Genomic DNA, 23,717 nt, shown 5'->3' on the forward strand with positions numbered 1-23,717 from the left:
TACCCCTTTTGTTTTTTTGTTGCTGTTTGTTTGGTTTTAGTTTTATAATCCCCCCCCCCAGGTTCTTTGCTTTGCTTGGGGGATTCCCTGGGCAGCTCTGCGCTAGGTAGGAAATATTCTCTTTTGAAGGCAGTAAAGTGGAGGAGTGGGTTGGGTTTTTGTCTTCAAACGCAGAATGTTGTAGCAACAATTCAGGCATCTATGAACCATCATCTGGAAGGCATCTACCAGTATGAACCATCATCTGGAAGGCATCTACCAGGCCCTGCCATTGCTCCCGCACTGGTGTGTCTGTAGACATGGTGCCCTTTGCCAGCTAACATTGGAACTAGCTGCTCTATGGAACGTTTTTATCCTGTTTCCTGCCCTCCTTTCCATCCTTCCTTCCTCCTGCCCTGCATTTAGCAGAGAATAGAGTCCAGGTTCATGAGCCAGGGCCCCACTGTGCTCAGAGTTTTCTGCGCAGCCATGTCCTGGGTGTCTTGCGTGCTGCAGTACCCAGAACATGTATAAACAAATCCAGTGGTGCCTTTTCCCACAACAAAGGACTAGAGTGGGCCTGCACATGGAGGGGTTGCTGGGTGGGTTGTCTTCTGCCTTGCTGTCCTAGGGATCCCGTATCCCTTCCACCCTCTCTTGAGAGTGGCTGGGTCCTGACAGACCTCCTGAAGTATGGGGGCTTGGCTTGCTAGTCTCCTGTTCTTGTTCCCCTTGGAGATGCACTGTAAATGGCTCCACACTGTCCATATTTGTGTGTGGCTGGCTGAGGAAGAGGCTCTCCTTGCCAGGGACGTGTACTAGACTCTGTGTGTAGCTAGCTTGCCCAGATTTAGTTTTTATGTCATTATTCAGGACACAGGGTACATGGGGCCCTGACCAGTCCCAGCCCCGCATGCTCCCTCTGGAGTGAGCCATTTCACCTTTGATACCAGAGGGAACACTGTGTGGGAAATCAGCTTGCAAGCCGGGGAGGAGCCAAGCTTCCTTTTCACCAGTCATTTGAAAAGCTGGGGGGTGGGTGAACAGCTGCTGTGGTTGGACCAGGCCCTTCCTCACCTGGTGGGCAGGTGTTGCCCTGAAGCTGCTTGATGAATCATTCTGAAAAATCTTTACTGGGGCCCAGGCTTGTTTGTTTGCCTTAATGTTATGTCTGCTGCTGCTGCTTTTTTTTTTTTTTTTTTAAATTGTTTGGTTTTTGTTTTTAAAGGAAAAGGACCACAAATACTCAAGTTTTGACTTGAGGCCACTTAATTTGTATAGGCCCCAGTAATCTGTGTTTGTTTGGTGTTTCCTGATGATTAGATTTCCCATGATTAGATGTTCAGGTTAGGCGATTTGCTCCGGAATTCTGCAGAGATGATGTGGCCTGGGTGCCTTTCCCTGGGAGGCACAGGAATTCTGTGTGACTCAATTTGACTCATTACTGGTGATGTTAACACAGATATTTGCTGTGTTGTGTAGTTTACTATCTTTTTCCACCCTAAATACTAGGGTGTCCTTTGTAATTAACCAGTGCCCTGTGGAGACACTTGAGTCTGTGAAAATACACTATTTCTGTCAAACTTTCATCAACTAGTTTTAAGACCCATAGATGAGTTTTGACAGAGTGGGTTATATCTGTCAAGGTTGCTGAATCGTGATGATTTAATTTCATAATTCAGTCTACATTTATCCTTTAGCATTCTGCTATGAGCAGCCCTTTTCTTCCATTTCCCCCCCCCCCTTTCTCTTATTATGGGCTTTTGAGTTCTCCCCTCCCCTCCCCTCTTCTTTCTTCCCTCTCCCTCCCTCCCTCCTTCCTTCTTTCCTCTCTCCCTCCTTCCCTTCCTTTTCTTTCTCTTTATGACAGTGCTTGGGCTTGAACTCAGGGCCTTACGTCCTCCCTTGGCTTTTTCGGTCAAGGCTGGCACTCTACCACTTGAGCCACAGCTTTACTTCCAGCTTTTTGATGGTTAATTGCAGATAAGAGTCTCATGGGCTTTCTTACCCAGGCTGGCTTTAAACTTCAGTCTTCAGATCTCAGCTTCCTGAATAGCTAGGCATGAACCACTGGCACCCACTTTTTTTTGTTTTAAAACTCAGATTGTTTCAGATTTGACTAGTGGGAGCTTGTAGTTTGAAAATGTACTTTTCAAAAATGTACTCTTTAAAGTGTACATTTCCAGGTCTGCTCTAGTCTTACAGAACTAATCTGGATGTGATTCTGGAACCATCTTCTGAAGTGATTCTCTGGCATGTGGGATCAGCTGGACCAGGTCCATCCTTTTCCTCTGGGTACCTTATGGAGCTTTTGTCCTCCCAGCCACCTTCTAAGAAAAGTGACCTGTTCTGCCTGCCTCCATGCTGGGTTTTTGGGTCAGATTTCTTTGAATAAAAGCTCATGTCGCTTAAAATAATAAAAATAGTAAATTGGGAGAAAAAAAAATCCCTGGATTAGGTGACCTCCATTCCAGTATTAGTGCCTTTCCAGCTGAGCCCTCCTCCTTTTCTTTCCTTCTCTGACCCACATCCACCCTCCCTCCACTTGCTCTTTCTCCTTTCTCCACACAGCAACAGCCTGTGCTGAAGTAGACAAAAGCTGCCTCTCACCAAATTAGCAAGGAGGCCCCCTTGATGTTTCTGACACTCAGCAGGTTTGAAGTTGTGAGTTGGTGGTAGGAACACACAATGCTTAATTTGCTAAGTTCAGTGATTTTTCAGGAAGCCAAACACTTTGGAACCCAGGCCCTGTTGGAGAGCCTGGTGGCGCTCACAGCTGGTGGCCTGGCCTCTCTTGAACTTCCACACAGACAGCTTTCAATTACAGCGCTGTTCGTCAAGGGCCTGTTGGCCTTGGACCTTTCCTCCCACACTTGGGCACTGGGGCAAGCCTTGTCCTTGTCACTATCTCACTCTAAATGCTGTACAGCCTTATAGTGTCTTCCCAAGGTAGAATCACACTTGTGGATTTGGGAGCGTGGCTGGTAGACCTGGGTGTGGGGGTATTGTTGGGTAATGGGGGCTGAGTCAGCCAAGGACGTAGACACTTCTGACTGTGAGTCAGAGTGAGCTGAGCCCTTCCTTTTTCTCCCACAGTTGCAGCCCCTTGGGCAGAAGTATACCACAGCCTGCTCTGTCAGATTCCTGGGAAGAGGGAGGCAGTTGCTGTGGCTACCATTATAGGCCTCTCTCCATCTTCTTCCATGGCCACCTACTCCTCCCAGGCTGCTGCCCTGGGGCCAACCTGTTTCTTTAGCTTGTGGATGTTCCGTAGTGCCTTGTGAGCTCTGAGGCCCCTCTAAGGTGACCCAAAGTATGCTACATGGAGAGGCAGAGGAGTCCAGTTCTGGAATTGTGGCTTCTCTTCCCTGGGATGGGCTTCCATTGGATCATGGCCAGGGGAAAGACAGAATCTTGGTGAATGGCTGGCTCTGGAGAATGAGAGGGAAGAGAGATCAGAGGATACTTGAGCGGCATTTACAGCTCAGAATATGGGTGGAAAAGAGGGAGACAAGAAGAGAGGTGAACGTGAAGGTGGAGGTGGAGAGCAGATGTTCCCAGTGAGGTGATTGATGAAGGACTGAGCTGAAGTCCTCAGGAGGGGGAGCAGAGGAGTCAAGAATAGCTCCTAGGCAGATAGATGGCTTACATGCCTGGAGCTCTGGGAGCTGCTTCTGGGATCTCAGTTGGTGGCCATACTGATTGAGGGATCTTGGTAGGGCCATGGTCCATGGTCTGCTTCAGTGCCTGGAGCTTGGGGATGAGGGAGGTTTCAATGGCTGGACACTGATCTAGGCCTCCAGCAGAGTAGTGATGATAGTGGGGGGTGGAGAGGGGGGTGAAGTATGTAAGTAGCTCCCAGGAGGGTGCTAAGTGTACATTCCAGAGGGCTGATGCGAGAAGCCAGGAGATCAGAGTTCATGTTGTCTCCCTAGCAAGCCTAACTTCCCTTTTTGCCCTATCTTCTGAGATACCCCCCGCCCCTTCCCCCACCAGTGCCCCTGGTCCCAGTATGTCTACTTGTCTGTCTGTTTTGGTCTCTTCTGTGCTATTCATATTTCTGTATCAGGAGTGATAGTGTGTCAGAACCTCTTGAATTTTAATCTTACTAGACTACAAATGGAAGGGAACTAGGGTTCTGCAGTCTTAGCCAGTTCATGTTACTTGCGGTGTTATATGACCCAGAGAGTGTCCATTTTAAAACAGACGTTGTCCAAAGAGAGCAAGCAGATGGGACATGCTGGACAACCGCGGGGAGAACACCAGGCTGGTCACAGGTGGCCATCCTCCTCTCAGGGTCCGGCTGGGGAGCAGGGTCTTGATTCCCTGGAGTGCGGGACAACCCAGCATCAGATGGAGGCTCATGGGTAGTTGTTCTAAGGGAGTTCTAGGAGGTGAGGATGACAGATTTATTTGTTTAGCCACTCACTCATTCATTTATTTATTCATTCATTCATAGACAGGGTCTTACATTGTAGCTTAGATTGGGTTTGAACCCATTACATAGTCCATGTTGTCCTGCAACTCTAGAGGCTCCTGCCTTCACCTCCTGGGTGCTGGGATCCCAGCAGTGTGCCACCACACATGGCTGAGGATGGTTTGACAGCTGATCTGGAAATGAATGGGAGAAGTCACAAACGCTTAATAAATTGGCATTTGAAAGGCCCAGTCTTATTCTGAGTTAGTGTCTGTCCTTTTCTTCCTGTCTTCCTTACTCCCTCCACTACTTTAAATCAATGTATATTTATTACTGTAGTTTCTGCAGGTCAGACATCCAAGTAGTATAGAGCTCAACTAGTTTTCTGCTTAGGGTCTCTCTCAGAAGACCCAAGTCACAGCACTGATGGCTTTTTCCTTTCTGGAGGCTCTGGGGAGGGGTGGGGGAGTTGGGGGGAGGGAATCCACCCCCTCCAGGGTGGCTCACAATGTTGGCAGCATTCTAGCTCCTTGCTGTTGTAGGAAGGAGGTCTCTGTTTCCTGCCAGACAGCCAAGGCTACCCGAAACTCCTGGAGCTTCTGGCCTTTGCAGGCGGCCCCCACGTGTCAGACCTAGCAACAGTGCACCAAAGTGTTCTCACTTTTAGAATCTGTTTGCCTTTGCCCTCAGCTAGGAGAAAGCTGTGCTTTTAAGAGCTTATGTAATTACCGTTGGACCTGTGGGTGTGTGTGGTTTCTGCCTCAATGGAGTCAATTGACCACACATGGAATAGACTCAGAAAGGAAGCTGTCTGTTGCATATACACGTACATACGCTTTCTCTTGACATCATTCCCTAAACAATGCAGTAAGCAGCTATTTATAAAGTAGTTTTGTTGTCTTGGGTATTTTAAGTAATCTTGAGATGATTTAAAGTTGGTGAGAGCATGTGTTTGTGTGTAAATATTGCAGTGTTTTATGTAAGGATTTGAGCATCTGAGGAATTTGGCTTTTGTTGGGGGCCTGGAACCATTTTCCCCTCCCATATCAAAATATGACTGTACATTGGACACACAATTTTTTTTCAGACTAGTTGATTAATAACCTTAATTGTATATACAAAGTCTCTTTGCCTTTTATGGAGGAGTGGATTATACTTTGTGATTTTTTTATTTTGCTTTACTAAGTAAGAATATTTTGAAATCTTCTCAGGAGTGTAAGGTAAAAATGACAAATTGAACAGGTACTAATTGTATTTTCTCTTAAACTCCATACCAGTTAAGGGGAGTTTAAAGAAAGAAATCAATCTACCAGGCTAAGGAGGATAGGGAAGAAAAAACGAAAACAAAGAAAAAGAAAAGTACTGCAAGCTCGGAATAGGTGGGCAAATGCTACATTTTAAAATGTAGAGACCGATGGCATCAGATTACTTTGCGAAGTCTGAGGGGAGAAGATGACATCATAGGTGGGTAAATAAAAGAGTTTGGGAGCTAGGCACTGATGATAATCCTAGTTATTCAAGAGGCTGAGTCTGAAGCCAGCTCCAGTATATGAGATGCTCTTATCTCCAATTAACGATCAGAAAAACTGCAAGTGGAACTGTGGCTCAAATGGTAAAACACTAGCCTTGAACAGAAAAAGCAAGCTAATAGACAGCTCCCAAGACCTGAGTTCAAGCCCTAGTACTGGTACCACATACACAGAGGAGAGAGGAGACAGGAGAAAGAGAGAGAGGAGAGAGAAAAGAGTTGGTTTTGTCTCTAGTTTTCCTTTCTTCCTGTCCAATGCTGGGTGACTCTCCACTGTGGCTAGATGTTGGAGATCAATGGCTTGAGACTCCAGGTGTATCCAGGGTTTGTTTTTTTTTATTGAGGCCATCTCTATTCCTCAGTCTTCTAACCCAATTTGGTTTCTAGAACACTTAACAGCCAGTCCTTTGCCAATTAAAAGGAAATATCACTTGAGATCCTAACTAGCCTAGAAAGAAAAGACAAATGAGGCAACAAGGATTTCCCAGAAACAGCCTTGCTAGTACACCATAGACAGAAACTTACCTGCCTGAGAACTCAGAGCTTCTAGTTAGTTCCTTAGTCACTCTTAATCATGAAGATTACCAGGCTTTACTAGATACCTGAAGATTCTCATTATGGAAGAAAACAAAATAAATAGAAAGACATCTCCCATTTGAAGGAAGGAACATTTTGGCGGGGGGGGGGGGAGGAGAAAGACATTTCCTCAAAGTAAGAGAAATAGTATATCCACGAAATGAGAATTGGATATTATAAAAATGGCACATTTAGAAAACAAGGTAATTTAAAAATTAAGGACAGGGCTAGGAATGTGGCTTAGTGGTAGAGTGCTTGCCTAGCATGCATGAAGCCCTGGGTTCAGTTCCTCTGTACCACATAAACAGAAAAAAACAACAACCCCCCTCTCCCCCCCCCCCCAAAAAAAAAAAAACCCAAGAAAACACCGGAGGTGGCACTGTTGCTCAAGTGGTAGAGTGTAGCCTTGAGCAAAAAAAAAAGCTCAGGGACAGTGCCCACACCCTTAGTTCAAGCCCTAGGACTGGCAAAAAAAAAACCCAAAAAACCCAGAGCAAAATGATCAGAATTACTGGAAGGTAATAAAGCAAAAAGATGAAGGGATTGGGAATAGGGCAGAAGAGGTAAGAAGACTCTAGGACTGGCCACTGCACAGAAGGAGGACAGAAGAGAATGCTGGTAGCAAAATCATCAAGGAAAGAAATCACTTCCTGGAATAGAGAGTTATATGTTCTTTATATGGGAAGGCCCACCAGCTGTGGAACCATGTGGATTGGGTGGGTCCGCATCACTAACCCAGAAATCTCAGTATTCAGGGGAGGTGGTCCCACAAGCTTTTAGAGAAATGAAACAGATTAAACACAAAAGTAAGAATCCGAGTGGCTGGGGGCTTCTCAATAACCAGAATGTAGAAGATACCGGAGTGATGCCTTCATGTGTTTTGAAAGTGATTCATAGTCCAGAATTCTACATATGACCTGACTCCTTCCACAGTGAAGGTGGAATAAGGATGTTTTCAGACCTGTGGGAATGGAAAAGCCACAATCTGCACTTTCTCCACAAAGGTGAGCCAAGACAGGAGCTTCTTTGGACCATGAGGATCTTGCGTACCTTTCCAGACTGTTAGGTTTTTAAAAAGAGGTAGCCAAGTAAGAACAGCACCATGCACGTGGTATTCAGGTAAGGGGTAGGTTTATTCATTGTTCCGGCTGGCACCAGGCCATCTTGGTCCTCTACGTGGTAGGGAAAGGCCTGGGAAAGAGAGAGAGCTGGGAAAGAGAAGGAAAGAGCTAAGAAAGAGCTAGAAGAGAGCAGAGAGAGAGTCTGGGCCTGGGCTAGGCCTTATCTAGGGTATGGGCGGAGAAAGGTGTGGCCACATCAAATTCAGATGTGACCTCAGTGGATGCTGATGTGACCTCTTCCAGGTGTCCCAGTTGCCTAGGTAACGCAGGTACTGGGTGGAGACTTTGCTGCGAGGAGGGTGGAGTCTACTCGCCATCCAGGTGCGGACCTTACTACACAGACCACAGCACTACAGAAGGCTCTGTCATGGAAGAGATGGTTTCTTGAAGAAGGAATAGGAACAGAACATCTGTGGGTAGAAACTTGCTGAAAGGAAATTTGGAAAACTGACATTGAACTTAAAGTTGACTAATGATAAATTCATAGAAAATTAAGCAAATAGAAAAATAAGACATGAACTTCAGAAAAAAGAAAAAGTTGTACAGGAAAAGAAAAGCAATCATGGCTTACGTGGCTCTGACAGCTCACATGATCACCATAATGTTGACTCTGAAAATTACTCCAGTCAGCTCTGTAGTTTTAACTATAATTATAGAGTGGAGAGATGGGAAAGGACAAGTCTGAGGGGGTGGCTTAGGGAGAAACAAGGTTTACAAGGATTGAAGAAATCCTTGTCAAGCAGGATGGCTGATGCCTATAATACTACCTACTCATTCCAGAGGATCAGAGTTTGACATCAGCCTGTACAAAAAGTTTGTGAGACTGCATCTCAGTCAATAAGCTGACCATGGGGACTTGTGTCCGTCATTCTTGAGAGGGAAGATTACAGTCTAAGGCAGGCACCTGGCAAAAAGTGAAAAAAAGGTTGCCCATGTCTGAAAAATACCCTAAAGTAGAAAGGGCTGGAGGACTCAGATGGTAGAGCACCTGCATAGAGAGGCCTCAAGTTCAAGACCAGTATTTCCCTTTCTCCCAGGGTGGAAAGAGGACAGCACAGCTGAAAGACTAGGGAGTAGCAATACAAGCATATTGTGTACAGTTGTCTCCTAACAAATACTCAGGTACGAGCAACAAAGAGTCAGCCCTGAGAAAGGGAAGGTCTGGCCCAGGGACAGGGCTAGAGTCTTCTGTTGCCTAAACAATAGTTCACCCTTACACTGGGTACAGGCTTAGTCTTATCTAAGACAAGAGAAATCTAGAAAGTGAGGCATGTGATAAGGGGCGCTAAGTAGCGTTTCAGGAGACAGACATTTTAGTTGTATGTGCAGGTGTGCAAGAGTATTGATTGGGTTTGTTAACTCGTTTGGAGGGTGGTAAGAAGGATTGACCCCAGGGCCTTATTCATGATAGTCCAGTGCTTTACACTGAGATTTGGGCCTGGATGATTAAGCTTTATCTTCTTGTTCGACGTAGGCAGTTGGTAGTTATTGTTTACTGATTTCTCATTGCGAGTTCACTGTCATACTTCTGAAGTGGTGAAATAAATGATAAAAGGTCAGTAGTGGGGAATGTTACAGCCTAAGAAAACACTGAGGTAGGTGCTGCAACGTGCTCCATCTTCATTCATTCATTTATTCATTCATTCATTTTCTGTGCTGGTACTGGTGCTTGAACTAGACACTGTCCCTTAGCTTTTTTGCACAAGGCTAGTGCTCTACCACTTGTGTCCCATTTTTACATCCAGCTTTTTCTTGGTTAATTGGAGATAAGAGTCTCATGGATTATGTTTGAACCTTAGATCTCAGCCTCCTGTTTAAGCTAGGATGATGGCAGCTGTGAACCACTTGGCTAGCCTAACTTTATTTTTTGGGGTGTATGTGTGAGGGGGGTTGTTTGATGTCTGTGATGTTGCCTTCCAAAGGATATTGGTGTGGTGTGCTGGGTCTGAACGTGCCTGCCACCAATAGTGGTGGACAGTTGGTTAGACTAAAATGTGTAAAATAGTGTCTCTGGGTTGTCTTTCAGTTTTATCTCCAGCGATGGTGAATATTTTTTATACCTCTTAATGATCTGCTTGCCATTTCCATATGCTGGCCATATTCTTTGTTTACTTGAAACCAATTTTTGTTTTATTAAATATAAGTCTCCCTGTGTTTAATATTTAACCTTTGTCATAATTGCTGTAGTAAAAAATTATCATTTGTATATTATTTTAATGTTACTTTTAATCATGTGGGACTTTTATATAATCTTGTACTTGTGATTGATTTTTTTTTCTTTCTGTTGCGTCAAAAGGGAACATGATTAATCTGGGCCTGAAATACCCTGTTTTCAGGATGTTTGGGCACACGCAAGTGTGTACACACACACTTTAGATATTTAGATTGATTTTTGCTTATTTAATTATTCTCAGATTGCTAATCAACTACACTATTAAATAATTCTACTTTTGCCTCTGTTTTCAGAAGTTGATGAGTTGATAAACATATGCCTATTTGCCATGTAAATGTTTTATTTTGTATTAATAAGTTCTTGGAGTTGAGACAGATTGAGGTCTTGCCAGTTGTTTTCTGTGCACACAAAATAGCTTCTCTGCTGGAGTGTTGCTAAATGGTATTTATGAAAAGTTTACCTGTCTGCATTCAGAAAGTTAAATCTTTTGTGGAGTGTGTGTGAGTGTGCGCGCGTGCATGTGTGTGTGTGTGTGTGTGTGTGTGAGAGAGAGAGAGAGAGAGAGAGAGAGAGAGGGAGACGGAGAGACCATGCATGTGTGCATGCTATAGAAATAATACTGGCTTTAACTGAACCTAGTAGGTAGAGGGCACTTCTGATATGATTTAGTTTAGCAAATAGAGGCCAGGAACCAGGATCACTTTGGAGTTCTCTTGGGCCCGATCTGGGTTCTAGTTTCAATACTCTTTGCCTTTATTGCTGTCTTAGGCTTTGGGGCAGTGCGGTCATTGCCTCTCTTGGTGGCTCACAGAGTGCTCAGTCTTTTATCCTTCCCTGAGGTTCTGAAGCTGCTGAGCTGCTATACCCCAGGAACATGGCACTGGCCCTGTCCTCCACGGATGGGAGGCACTGTGGCCTGTTGAGGGGTGGGCTTAGGCTGAGGTTCAAGCACATGTTTCCATATCCTCACAGGGCCCCAGAACCAGAGGCTGCCTGAGGCTAGGGGAAGAGGTGGAGGGAAGTGGGTGAAGAAAGACTAAATTTTCTGTCTTTTGTAACAGTTTCCTCTTCTGAGTGTTGAGGATAGAGAAATCAGTGGTTTTGGGACATCCACACCCCAAGACCTGAATTCTCCTTGTTTGACTCCATGGGTTGTTAGCGGCAGGTGTGTCATGGGTTATGTTGAATGCAGCATACTGTGTGAGGGCTGATCAGGGTCTGTCTGTGGTGCAGTTCTGAGTGTTGGAGTTACCTTGAGAGCTGGGCTTGCAGGATGGGCAATCTCTGACCCATATTATGGCTTGCGAAATAACTTGCTTTATGATGGGACAGACATGTAGGCTTCTGGTCAGCATAGGTGCTATTTATAAATATCCAGTGGCCCTTGGCAGAAATAAACTTCCCCATCCCAGAGAGCTTATATCCTGATGGGTGTGATGCTCCGATTGGGTTTGGCCTCCCGCAGCAGCTGTGCAAGTAAGCTATTTCCTGGTGGGGGTAGGAGGGATTGGGGGGGTGTGGATGGGGGAAGGAAAGGTGAGGGAAGCTGGAGGACTGTGGAGGGTCCCAGCACCCTCAGGAGCTCTGGCACCCTGCTTTCTGCCATCCCATGAGGGCTCATGAGCTTATCCATTTCTTTTTCCAGACTCAGTTGCCTATAGGGTGAGAGTCCCTGTGTCACAGCAGAGTGGTCCTATCCCCATGACTTGTGGCAGAGGAGCAGGGATGAATCTGCAGTGCTTTTGCTAGTGAGGTAATTTCTCTGTGGAGCTATGATCACAGAGAAAGCGGGGGTGTTCTGGCTTTATTGCCTCAGAGCTTTGTTGGCTTAGAGCTTCTGGAACAGTCTTTTGCCATGCTGGGTTAAAGGGTGGCTAGAGAGCACCTCCCAGGATTCCAACACATTCCAGGCTTCTCCAGAAACCTCAGTGAAGAGGGAAGTGTGGGGGACCTGGATTGCCTTGTCTGTAAGAAGGAACTGGCTTTCTGTTTCTATCACGTAGGTCACTTTCCTCCTGTTTCAGAGCACATTTCTAGCCAAGTTGGCTGCCTGCAAATTTTAGCTTACAAACTTGGGTTTTAATTCTCCATCAATTTTTAGGTTTACTTCTTTTAATGACATGCATTAGTCCTGCCATCTGTAACTTCTCATCACCACTGCCAGATGCCCCAAAGCAAAAACTAAACAACCCCCAGTGCTTGGGGCTCCAGAGTTAGTGAAATACTGAACTAGGTGAATGCCATATGGCGTCTAGCTGACTTTAGGAGCCAGCTTGATCCTCTGCCTTCACAGGATCAGTGAAGGGATTGGCAAAGCCTGTCTGTGCTGGTACCTGGTTCACTGGGCTGGATCGGGGCTGTATGGTTCAGTCACCTTAAGAATTTGTCAGTAGTGCAGTTTCAGGGCCCAACCCAGGCCTACTGTACAGAGTAGGGGTTCGGATACTGGGCTATTCGTGTCAGGGAGACCAGGGACTGGTCAGTGAGTGCCTGGTTTAGTTGGAGACCCTAGGTTCCAGGAGAGCAGGGCTCCGGCTGAGGACAGGCTGGTCTGTGGCTCTGCTCAGAGTGCCTGTGCTTCTCCTTGCCAGTGCCTGTGTGGCCCTGGCTGCTCGGGCTCCACAGCTGTTTTCTGGCACACGGAATACTGCACGAAAGTTTTTTCAGAAGTGTTCAGATGGTGGGAGACTGAGGGTGGTGGGATGAGTGGGTTCGAGGTGATTGTCCTCTCTCTGACTAGGTGTGTATGTATGCTGGCACTGGGGCTTGAACTCAGGGCCTGGGCCCTGTCCCTTAGCATTTTTTGTTCAAGCTTGTCTCTGTTATTTGAGCAACACCTGTACTTCTGTCTTTTTGCTGGATAATTAGAGATAAGAGGTTGATGGACTTTCCTGCCCAGGCTGGCTTTGAACCGGTGATCCTCGGATCTCAGCCTCCTGAGTAATTAGGATTACAGGCGTTTGTCCTCCTGGCTAGGGTGATGAGGTCAGGAGGCCTGCAGCCTCTCACATCCCTCCGGGCTGAGTAGTCACAGGACCTATTTCAGGAGGAACAGGAGTCTATGTTTCTTCTTTTTTCTTTCTTTGAACTCAGAGCCTGGGTGCTGCCCCTTAAGCTTTCCAGCTTAAGGCTAGTGCTCCAACCACTTGTGCCGTATCTCTATCTCCAGCTTTTTGTGGTAAGTTGGAGATAAGAGTCCTGAGTTTCATCTACTCTCCTTCCTGGGCTGGCTTCAAATCTTGATTTTTCAGATCTCAGCCTCTAGTTAGGATTACAGGCGGGAGCCGCTGGCTTTTGCGTTTGAAAACTGACTTTGATTCTTGTGTCACCTCTGCCACTGACAGTAGACCTGTGTTTGGGCTAGCAAAAGGATAGGAGGAAAACTGTGATTGAGTTTCTGGAGTGTGTGGAGCCGTATCTTTGCCCATTGTTGGGGGAACAGCTCTGGGAGGTCTTACAGCTCAGCCTGCCCTCTCACTGGTCACTGTCTCTGCAGGTCCCGCTTCTCAGAAGATGCACTATTACAGATATTCGAACGCCGAGGTCAGCTGCTGGTACAAGTACCTCCTCTTCAGCTACAATATCGTCTTTTGGGTAAGCGTGGCAGAGGATCTGCTTTCCTTTGTGTGTCTTCCTCAGTGAGTTACGATGCTTCCCATATTTTGCTGGCTCTGGGATGAGCTAGTGGCAGTCTCCATGGGCCCTGACCTCAGAACCATTGAGGAGTGCTATGATGGGTGAACCAAGGATGGATGAAAGGTCCCAACCCAACCTTGGGATCGGAAGGCTCTGTCCCAGAAGCCCTCGCCATGGGACATGGGCAGCAAGGCACTTTGTACTCATTTGACTGTGGCCAGGACCTTTCCTAGGTTCTGGGAGGTAATAGAGAGCGAGCAGGAAGAAACTCTTTGGGTAGTCAGGGAAGAGCTTTCTGAGGAGACCTGGAGCTTTCTGGCTGAGACCTGAATATTAATGAAAAGGTAGTGAAGAGTCTGAGGAGGCTCCAGGTAATTAGAATGGCAGTTGCAAATGTCCTGAGGTAGGAATGAGTTCAGCAGGAGCAAAGAACAGAAAAAGAAAGGCATGTGGCTAGAGTTGTGAGGAAGGGGACACAAGGGAGGACAGCTCGCGGGAGCTAGGTCAGGAAGGGTCACAAAGTTCCCAGTAGGCAGTTGGAATTATTTTCTCCTTCTTTGAATAACTCTTGGAAGGTTGTAAGCTGTACGGTGTGATCCTGACTTGGCAGTATCTGCACAGGGAGGAGAAGAGGGTGGTGTGAACCACATTTGAAAGTGGGGTTTGGGGAATCGTTTGGTAAGTTTGAGCTCCCTGTGGCGATAGGGTTCCCTTGTTGGTGGCCATCTTGAAAATGAGTTGGCCATTTGAGGGAGGGGCGAGCTATTTGAGAGCCTCAAAACTTGGGGAGAGGTGCAAGTCTGGAGTCCAGGGATGCTGGAGGCTGGGTGAAGGAGGACCGTCTGCTCAGAGCTGACTGTGAGTGAGTGGTCCATGATAAAAGGACGGGCAGGAGATTATGGAAAGCTGGCGGTGGCTTGGTCAGGTGGGATGACCCTGACTGAGCTGCTCCGCTCTCTGGGGGGGGGGGACGAGGGGGATGGAAAGTCTGCCATCAGAAAGTGCAGAAGAGGTGACTGGGGGAAATGGTCCTTTTGGGGGCCCTTGCCTTAAAGGGAAGAGAAATTGGGCACGGGCTGGAGATGGTCACGAGTAATGGGAATGGGGCTATGTGTGTCTTTGCCAGTGAGGTTGGAAAGGGAGAGGCTGACATGGATGATGTCACACAAGCATATAGTAGCAAGGCCAGTTAATGGGTTAATCCATACTATCTGTTGTCATTTGGATCTTGAATGTTCCCCAGAGGCTTGGTCCCCAGTCTACTGCTCTTGGTTCTATTGGGCCATGGTGGAGCCTTTAACAGATGGGCCCTTGTGGAAGTTCTTAGCCCCCCGACTGCCCCCCCCCTCCCCAGGCCTCACATCAACAGAGCCAACCAATCATGGACTGAAACCTACAAAACCTTGGGGCCAACCAGCTTTTCTTGTTGAAAACTGATGGTCTTGAGTATTTGTTACAGTAAGGGAAAGCTGACTAGCCCTGTCTGTGTGTCTGGGGCAGATGGAGGAGGAGGGTCAGCCCAAGTGCTAGTGAGACCCCATTTTTACCACTGTGGTAGATTTGGCCATTCGTATTGGGACTGGAACTCTTGTGAACCAGGCAGCCTTAAAAAGAAGTCTCAGCTTTTCAATCTCTATTTTACACATTAACTCCCACTGTCTTATTTCAGTGTATTTGGGGGGTGGGGTGGGAGTCCATGGCTTGCCTTTCATCACAGGTCAACTTCCTGTGCTCTGATACCTTTCCTCCAGTAACTTTATCACTAGCTCTGGAGTAGGACGATATTGTTCTACATTTGATGTGGTGCCTATGCCACCCCCCTGATGGGCTGTCCTTGCTATGTGTGGCGTCCCAGACCTCATTGCTCCTGTCTGGAGGAGAGCCTTCTGTCCCCCCTTCCCCTGTCCCTTTCCCAAGCCAGATGTGTCATGGGGGAAGGGGCACACATGGGCTTAATGGGCAGCCTGACATTTTGAACACTTATGTATCTGGCTATTGCCCCTCCGACTGTACTGACCTGACTCATGCTGATTTTTTTTTCTTTATGGAAATTAAATGATTACGTACATTTCACAGCATGGTGGGATAGTGATACTTAGCTAAAGTCATAAACACATTTTAACCTTTACATGGCGCATTGTCATTATCATGGTCTATAAAGCTTATGAACTCTACAAACTTTGACACTACAACTACTTTTTCCAAATCGGGTGACACATCCTGTTTTTTTGAAACTAGAGTAAAACTTTTACTGCTGCCATGGCGGAGGGCATGGACATTTCTGTTTCTTGAGAGGCTCATTGGAACAGAGCCTTGGCTCTGGGGCTGTTGTACTCAGCTGCCCAGGGACACGTTTTCACACCAGCTCAGTGACCATCCTGAATCCAGTGTTTCATTGCTGTGTTCATCCTTATGTCTGAGCCACCTCTTAAAGGTCTCACGTCTTAAGTTTTGCAAGATAAGATTTCCATGGGTGGATGGTAGTGATGGTTGCCCTGTACTGTGAATACACGTAGTACAACAGAACTGTATGGTTAAAAATGGATGCTATTTAAGTTTCATATCATGCATATTTACCACAATCAGAATATTTTTAAAATCTCACTCTTTGGCTTTCAGAGGGAGGGAGGTTGGGCGAGGGGACTCTGGAGGCGTGGGACAGCTGTAGCTCTCTGTCTTTACATCCCACCTGGTTCCACAGAGAATGTGAATTTTCCTGGGTTTGCTGGGTGAATTCTCTAGAGGGGTGGGTACTGCCACCTGCTTCTCCAGGATTGCTTCCCACTGAAGACATTGCCTTTAATCTGCAAAGCCCTGGTCTAGATCTGTTTTAGAGAAAGATTAGAAATGAATTTAGACCTAGGTATCGGTGGCTCCTATAATCCTAACTACTCAAGAGGCTGAGGATTGTTGTTCAAAGCCAGCTCGGGTAGGAAAGTTCATGAGACACTTATCTCCAATACACTATCTCCAAAAGCCAGAAATGGAGAAGCCCTAACTCAAATGGAAGAGCACTAGCTTTGAGCAAATAGAAGCTCAGATACAGTACCCAAGCCCTAAGTTGAAGCCCCAAGCATCAAAAAAACCTCAAACCTCCAACAACTCTGATCTGTTCTAAGTACAGATGATAGGCTTGTATTACTCAACAAGGAGAGACCTCTGCTTGTCTTTAGTTTACAAGTTCTGCCATTGGCGTCTTTAGGCCATTGGCGTCTTTAGGTAAGTCTCAGCTTTCTACTTATACAGTTTGTGAATTAGCCTTTGAGCTTACTTAACATGTGTCCTATTTGCAAATGAGATGAGACTATGGGTATTTGTGCTATGGGACAGCATGGTAGCATGGTCCAGCCCTCCCCTCCATATTAAATCGCTTCTGTGATTATGGTGAGCATGTAATTTATGGTCCAAATCCAGGGAACTTTTTGGAGTGAAAGGGATGTTACGGAGAGTTTTTCCAGAACACCAGCTACACCCTGGGTCTGTCTCAGGCATACCAGGATCTGTGGTCATCCTACTCCACAGGGAAACCAAGGCAAGAGTGGAGAAATTAAAGACACTCTCTCATGTGTATAGTGCCTTTGTGGGTGTAGTCTGCATCCTTTTGTAGCGGTCTTTTGTTTCCAGAGTTTTCTAATTGATGGGAAATGTGTGTGTGTGTTTTGTGTCATCATCATCTCACACACACACACACACACACACATGCTGCTTTGTACTGGAGTTTGAATGTTTGAATTTAAGGCCTTCTGCTTGCTATGCTGGTACTCTACCACCTGAGCCTTGCTTTCAGCACTGCTTTTTGCTGTTTATTTTGGAGATGGAATCTAGTAGATTTTTCTGCCTCGGCCCTCTTTCAACCATGATCCTCTAGATCTCAGCCTCCTGAGTGGTTCTGATGACAGGTTTTCCCAGACAGAATTGCTTTGTTGCAGTTGAACTCTGTCCATTGCTATCAGACCTGGAGGCCTAGTCCCCAGGCCAGAGTGAATGTAATGTAAATGTTTTCTCTGCTTCCTTTTTTTTTTTTTGTGCTGCTTCTGGGGCTTGAACTCTGCTCAAGGCCAGCATTCTACCACTTGCGCCACAGTTCTACTTCCAGCTTTTTTTTTCCCCGTGGTTAATTGGAGCTAAGAGCTCTGGGCTGGCTTTGAATCTCAGTTCTCAGACCTCAGTCTCCTTGAGTTGCTGAGATTATCAAACTACTAGTGCCTGCTTTCTGTTTCCATTTCTCTCTCTCTCTCTCTCTCTCTCTCTCTCTCTCTCTCTCTGTTTCTTTCTTTCTTTCTTTTTTTTTGTCAATCGTGGGGCTTGAACTCGGCCTGGGTGCTGTCTCTCAGCTCTTTAGCTCAAGGCTAGGACTCACTTGAGCCACAGCGCCTCTCCCAGTTTTCTGGAGGTTTATTGCAGATAAGAAGAGTCTCATGAACTTTCCTGCCCCGGGCTGGCTGTGAACCTGGCTGTGAACCACAATCCTAGATCTCAGCCTCCTGAGTAGCTAGGATTACATGCATGAGTCACTGGTACCCAGCTTGTGCTTCCATTTCTTAATGCAATTGAAGGTCTAATATTTCCAAAATGATAGAATGTGTTTTTATTTATTTGTTCTGAAGTTTTCTCTTCAAGCTTTCTTTTATTTTTTTTTTTTTTGGTCAGTCCTGGAACTTGAACTCAGGGCCTGGGCACTGTCCCTGAGACTAGCTCTCTACCACTTGAGCCACAGGTGCTACTTCTGGCCTTTTCTGTTTGTATGGTACTGAGGAATTGAACCCAGGACTTCATGCTAGGCAAGTACTTTACCACTAAGCCACATTCCAAGCCTGTACTTTTTTATAATGGCATGGAAAATTCAAGAATTCCAAAGGAGGCATCTGAAAGTTACTGCACTCTCCTTTCTAGCTAGTTTCCTTGTGTGCAGGTGCAGTTCGGTTTCCTGTCCTTGGGAGCGATATGCTTTCATTCTTGGGTCTTTTGTTTTCTCATCAGCATCAACTGCTACAGAGCATACCAGGTTGCTATGTAATTTTCCTAATTGTATTTTTTCCCCTGGAAATTTCCCCATTGGACTTATATATAGGTTGTTTCAGCATTTCCTTATCCTAGATATGGGTCTAATGATTAGGTCTGTTTAATACAGATTTTCCCCTTTCAGGATGGAAAGGAAGTTATTTGCTAGGACACATTCCCTGGAGTGAGGTTAAGTGGGTCAGAAGGTGTATACATTGGTTTGACCTGCCTGGAATGCTTATACAATTAAGTTTACTTCTCCATAAGGGCTGCCCCTATTCACCAGAAATAGACTGCCTTTATCTTTTGGCACTGGTGGTAGAAGTGTGTGTATTTTCACACTGTGGTTCACCAGGACATCAAGCACTGCCCAGTCACAGATCCACTAGAACTAGAGGGTGGTCTGGGGTGCTGGCCCTTGCAGTCCTCTCTCTTCTTACCCCTGAGGAAGGATGTCCAAGGTCTACCCAGGTTGGTGCTGGAGGTTGGGGTGGGGGGTGTAAAATGGCTGTTTCCTGTTTTCAGGGTGCTTGGGAGAGAACGTAACCTGGGGTAGATGTGTGCATGCGCATGCGTGTGCATGTGTCTAACTCTGCAGCCCAAATTGGTACATAGCAAAGAAGCAGTCTACCAGAGTGATTGGTCTCCTGGGTGGGAGTGCCTCACTCCCATCCTACTGATGCTTTTTTATTTTCAGAAATCCTTTTTATAAAACCATGTCTATTGAGGCGTCATTTAGACAAAAGAATACTCACTTAGGAAAGCCACTCCAGAAGCTTCCCTGTACCTTCCATCTCCCGTCTATCCTTCCACCTCAACTATTTGTTCATTAATGTATGACACCCCTCTTCCTCCTTAAATTAGACTTGAGTCTGTCTCACTCTTAGTCAGGTATTTTCTCCATTGCTTTTAATCCCATGGTCACGCCCATCTTTTATTTTTAAAAATTGTGGCAAAATAGCTTTAACAGCAAATGTATTGTGGTAATTTTGGGGGGGAGGGTACATACTAAGGCTTGAATTCAGGGCCTTGCACTTGCATGGCTTGCTTTCTTGGCTGGTGCTCTACCACTTGAGCCACTCCTCCAGCTCTTTGTTTTGCTGGTTGTTTTGAAAATAGGGTCATTAGGATTTTGGCTCAGGCTAGCTTTGAACTGTAATCTTCTGAATCTCAGCCTTCTGAGTAACAAGTGTCACAGGTTTGAACCACTGGCACCTCACATTGTAACCATTTTTAGCTATGCACTTCATGGCATAACCATCACCATTCTTTTGCAACCCTTACCAACTGTCTCCACTTTGTGCCATTGATTGCTGTGCTTATTTTTATCTCTCCCTTTCTACTTAGTTGAAGATTGTTTTGCTTTTTTGCCCCTAGTTTCTGAAAAAAAGGAAGTTTTTTTTTTTATCATTTTTACATTTTTTCCCAAGTTTATTCTGTGTGAGGTTCACTAGGCCTCTGAAGTTTGTGAGTTTATAGTGTTTTGTAGTTTTTTTAAAATCAAATCTAGGAGTAACTTGACTCTCTTCCCGCTTTTTAAAAATATACCTTGCCTTTTCTGTGCCCTTTGCTGTCCTGCAGGCCATGGAGAGTGTTTGGTTACTTTTGCCTTCTTGCTCCACTCATTTGGTATAGTTTCTGCTGCATTGTCTTCACACTTACTGACCTTTCCTTCTCTAGAGTCTAATTGGCTGCTAAATATGTCTAGTGAAATTTTGTTTCTGGCATTCTGTTTTCTAGATTCCATTTGTGTTTCTCTTACATCTTCTACTTCTCATCATGTTTATATTTTCCTTTAGATTCCCTTTGTTTGCTAATTCTATTTTCTGTGTCTCTCCTGTGACCCCTACTTGTGATCTTTGTTTTCCTTGTAGGTCACATTTTTTTCCTTTCCATTTGAGTAGGTGTAGGTAGTTTTTCCATCCGCGTCTTCTTCCTGAACAGTATGAAGTATGGAATATATTAGTATGGAAATGTATTGTTTGGGTTACTTTCAGTTTAAACTATCAGGATCAGATAAAGTAATATATAAAAACCATATCAGCCACGGAGACTAGAGTTTAGGGGGTAAGCCTGGAGTTTGTGTCCAGGGCCAAAGGAAATCCTGTCTTTGGACTGTTGGTCCCAATGGCTTTCGTTATAGTTTAATGCTGCTTTGGCAGACAGTGGCTTGCAGGTCAAACCTGGGCTTCCGCCTGTTTTGCACATAAGGTTTTATTGGAACACAGCCATCCCCCATTCATTGTACATTTGCTGTGGCAGCTTCCCACGGTGATAGCATTACTGACAGTGTTTTACCTTGTGGCCCTTTGGGTTTTTACGTACTGTGAATCACTTAACCTGTATCAGTGGTGGCAGACAGTTATGGGGATCCCCTCTGGCTTGCCTGGGGTGCTGCCTGTAGTCTCCAATGGATATTTCTGCTCCCTCCACCTACCTTCCTTGACTGACACATTCCTGGGTGGGCCTTGGGCCTTGGCTCTGGGTTATCAGGATTCTGAGAGACAAATGTGGGGCCCTAACTCTGGGCCCCAGCAGTGCAGGGCGTGCGTGTGTGCTTCTTATTCTTGGAAGGGTGGTTCCTACCCTTCCTTCCGGAGGGAGTGAGGGAGGAAGGGAGGAAAAGCTGGCTCATGAAAGATAGCTTTATGACCCTGGGCAACGTGCCTCCTGCCTGGGACCCTGCTTCCCTTGTAGTAAGGAAGCTGTGCTCTTAGACCTACCGGGCTCTAAGAGATGGCTGGTTCACAGTCTTCTACTGTAGGACTGCTTCGAAAGGATGCTCCTGCTCGGTTTAGAGCTCAGAAGATCCCTGGTCTTGAGAAGCAGGACTATTCAACTGCAGTGCTTTCCCTCGGAAGAATTGGCATTTCAAGTGTCCACGAGTGCCCTGGTGTTCGTTATGCTCACCAGGCCTGGATTCACCTTGGACTTTCCATCTGGCAGTGTTGTATGGGAACTCAGTTGAGAGAAACAGAAGCTACGTTTTGAGAGGTCAAATTGGGAGTCTTTATTAGAGAGTTGGCAACCGCAGGTGGACTCCTGTCACAAAGACCTACAGCTCCTTGAATACACTTAACATTGTCAGGAAACTAAGCCTTAAGAGCAGAAAAACAATACCAACAAACCAGATCAACTCCAGTGGAGAACTGAAGTGGGACACTGTGGTGACTGGAGGAGAGCCAGGAGACACAAGATGCAAGGAGGCATGGCGTAATGGTATCTGAGCTGGTCTAGGACTAAATGGGGTCAGGGATGGGGTAGGTTCACAGGACACTCCAGAGTCTTGGGAGTTTAAACCACAAGACTGACAGGCCAGTAACTTATCATCTAAGTCCCTGCCCCTACCTCTAGGAATTCAGGCATGCCCATCACCTAAGGGTGGAACTTCCCGGCCTCTACCCTGAAGACAAGGTGGTGCCAGTTAAACCCAGTTCCCTGTCATCCACTAGGTGGTCAAGATGGTGCCAATCAGACCCAGTCCCTTTATTTTAGCAGGACCTAGGGTGTTGAAGCTTAGTGCCCTTTGCTTATTGCACAGATGGACGCCCAAAGCCACTAGAGATGGATGGCTGCTTGATCAAGGCCACAGGGTGTGTGAGGGGCAGAGCTGAAGTGTTAGCTTCCTCATTCCTCCTTGGGAAAGCTCCAAATGCCCCATTGACCTGATCTTGCACCACTTGTCTCCTTCAGAAGCCCAGTCACACATGGTCTTCTGAGAAGGAGGGCCTTGTCTCAGCACAGGTAGGCCAGGAATTCTTGGTGGTAAGAGCAGTGTAGCCGGTGCTAGGTGTTACCCCACAGCCCCTCCATAACCTGGATCTCAGCGGAGCTGGCCTCTGCAGCTGGTTTCTCTGCACAATCGTCCAATCCTTAGCACCTTACAGTGACCCAGGAAGGGCCAGCTTTGTTGTCCAGGGTCTTAGACTTGCATGAGGCCCTGTGTTTAGATGTTGAGAACGGGTGGAGGGTGGTTCACCTGTGCCGCATGCTCAGCCCTGCTCTGAACTGCCGCGTCCAGTGGCTTGTTCTTCGGTTTCCTTCTGGTTAGCTCCGAGATGCCCATAAGGAGGCTCAAGGAAGTTGCTCTGTGACTCTCTGCCTGAGTCAGCAGGGGATTGTGTAAGAAGTAAGAGACCAGAGGGCTGGAGCCAAAAGTGTTGCCCTTTTGCTTCTTGAACTTGCTGAAGATAGGCCTTTGGGGCCTGCGCAAGTTGCCTGAGTGTTTTCACATATACTTAAATGAAGTAAGGTGCCACACCCATTGCATTTTGCATTTTGGGTGAAAGGCTGCTTCCGATCTGTGGAGTTGGAGCACTTTCTTATAAACCAGCTAGGCCTTCCTAGGTGGTCAGACTTCCATTGGGACTTGTTCCTGCTTAGGTTTGCTCATGTGGGGAGATTCCCTTTTCATCTGCAGGATAGAGGTGGGCTAGGCCAGCCTGGAGTACTCCAGGAGGAAAGCTTGCCTGTGTTATAGGAGTCTTTGGTTATGGTGAATAAGTCAGTTTTTGAAAATGGTTCCTAAAGAGTCCATGATCCTCTTTCCATCTGTTCTGTTTAGGACACCGACTCTTTCAATATGGGACTCCTGTCTATATCTGGTGGTATGAGTCATTGTTGAGTCTTATAGGCCAGAGGCCCCTGGAACTCTTACCTCACTGGGCTCCTGGGTGGACACCCCTCAGAGTGGAAGATTTAGGTTGCCGTTTGCTCTTTCTGGTCTTGGTTGGCCGGGTGGACTGTAGGCTGTAAAGTAACATTTTGTCAGGATCAGAGACATGTAGATTCGATTCTTATGCTGTGCAAAACTGGATAGATAGTAACATTCTGAGCTTTCTCATCTGAAACATGAGGACAATAGGAGCAGTATTATGGGGTATATTGCTAGTAGTGCACAGCTTCCAGGGGAGAGTGAGGCTGCTGGCCCTGGTGACACAACAGTGTGATTAAGTGCCTGAGGGTCTCAGCAGGCAAGGATGACTTTCCTTTGGGCTTCACCAAAGTAAAGGGTCCGTTTTCAGGAGGTAATTCAATTAGATCTTTAGCCTCTTGGCCAAAGAATGTCACTTGAAGGCTGGAGGGCACCAGCAGAGCTCTGACTTTCAGATGGTAGCAACCAGGGAGGATGGCCCTGCCTGGCTTCATGGATCATTGGCTCCAGAGTTCCAGGAAGAGCTCTAAGGGCCCATAGCCAGCAGGTGCCCTGGGGTTGTTAATGGGCACCCAGATAGGTCATTTACCCTCTCTGGTCTTCTCTCAGTTTCCTTGTCTCTAAAATGAGCA

At 46.4% G+C, this 23,717-nt stretch overlaps 1 protein-coding gene across 1 annotated transcript in view; it reads left to right on the forward strand.

Moving 5' to 3' along the window:
• Positions 1-23,717, forward strand: part of Tspan14 (tetraspanin 14) — a 52,828-nt gene that overhangs the window by 15,372 nt on the left and 13,739 nt on the right. Inside the window, exon 2 of the mRNA XM_070020730.1 lies at positions 13,291-13,388. Coding sequence (XP_069876831.1) covers positions 13,308-13,388 — 81 coding nt within the window. The 5' untranslated portion in view covers positions 13,291-13,307. The remainder of the gene's footprint in view (positions 1-13,290; positions 13,389-23,717) is intronic.

The sequence above is a fragment of the Dipodomys merriami genome, unplaced genomic scaffold (genome assembly GCF_024711535.1).
Source record: "Dipodomys merriami isolate MVZ:Mamm:240054 unplaced genomic scaffold, mDipMer1.0.p SCAF_14, whole genome shotgun sequence".
NCBI classification, from domain to species: domain Eukaryota; kingdom Metazoa; phylum Chordata; class Mammalia; order Rodentia; family Heteromyidae; genus Dipodomys; species Dipodomys merriami.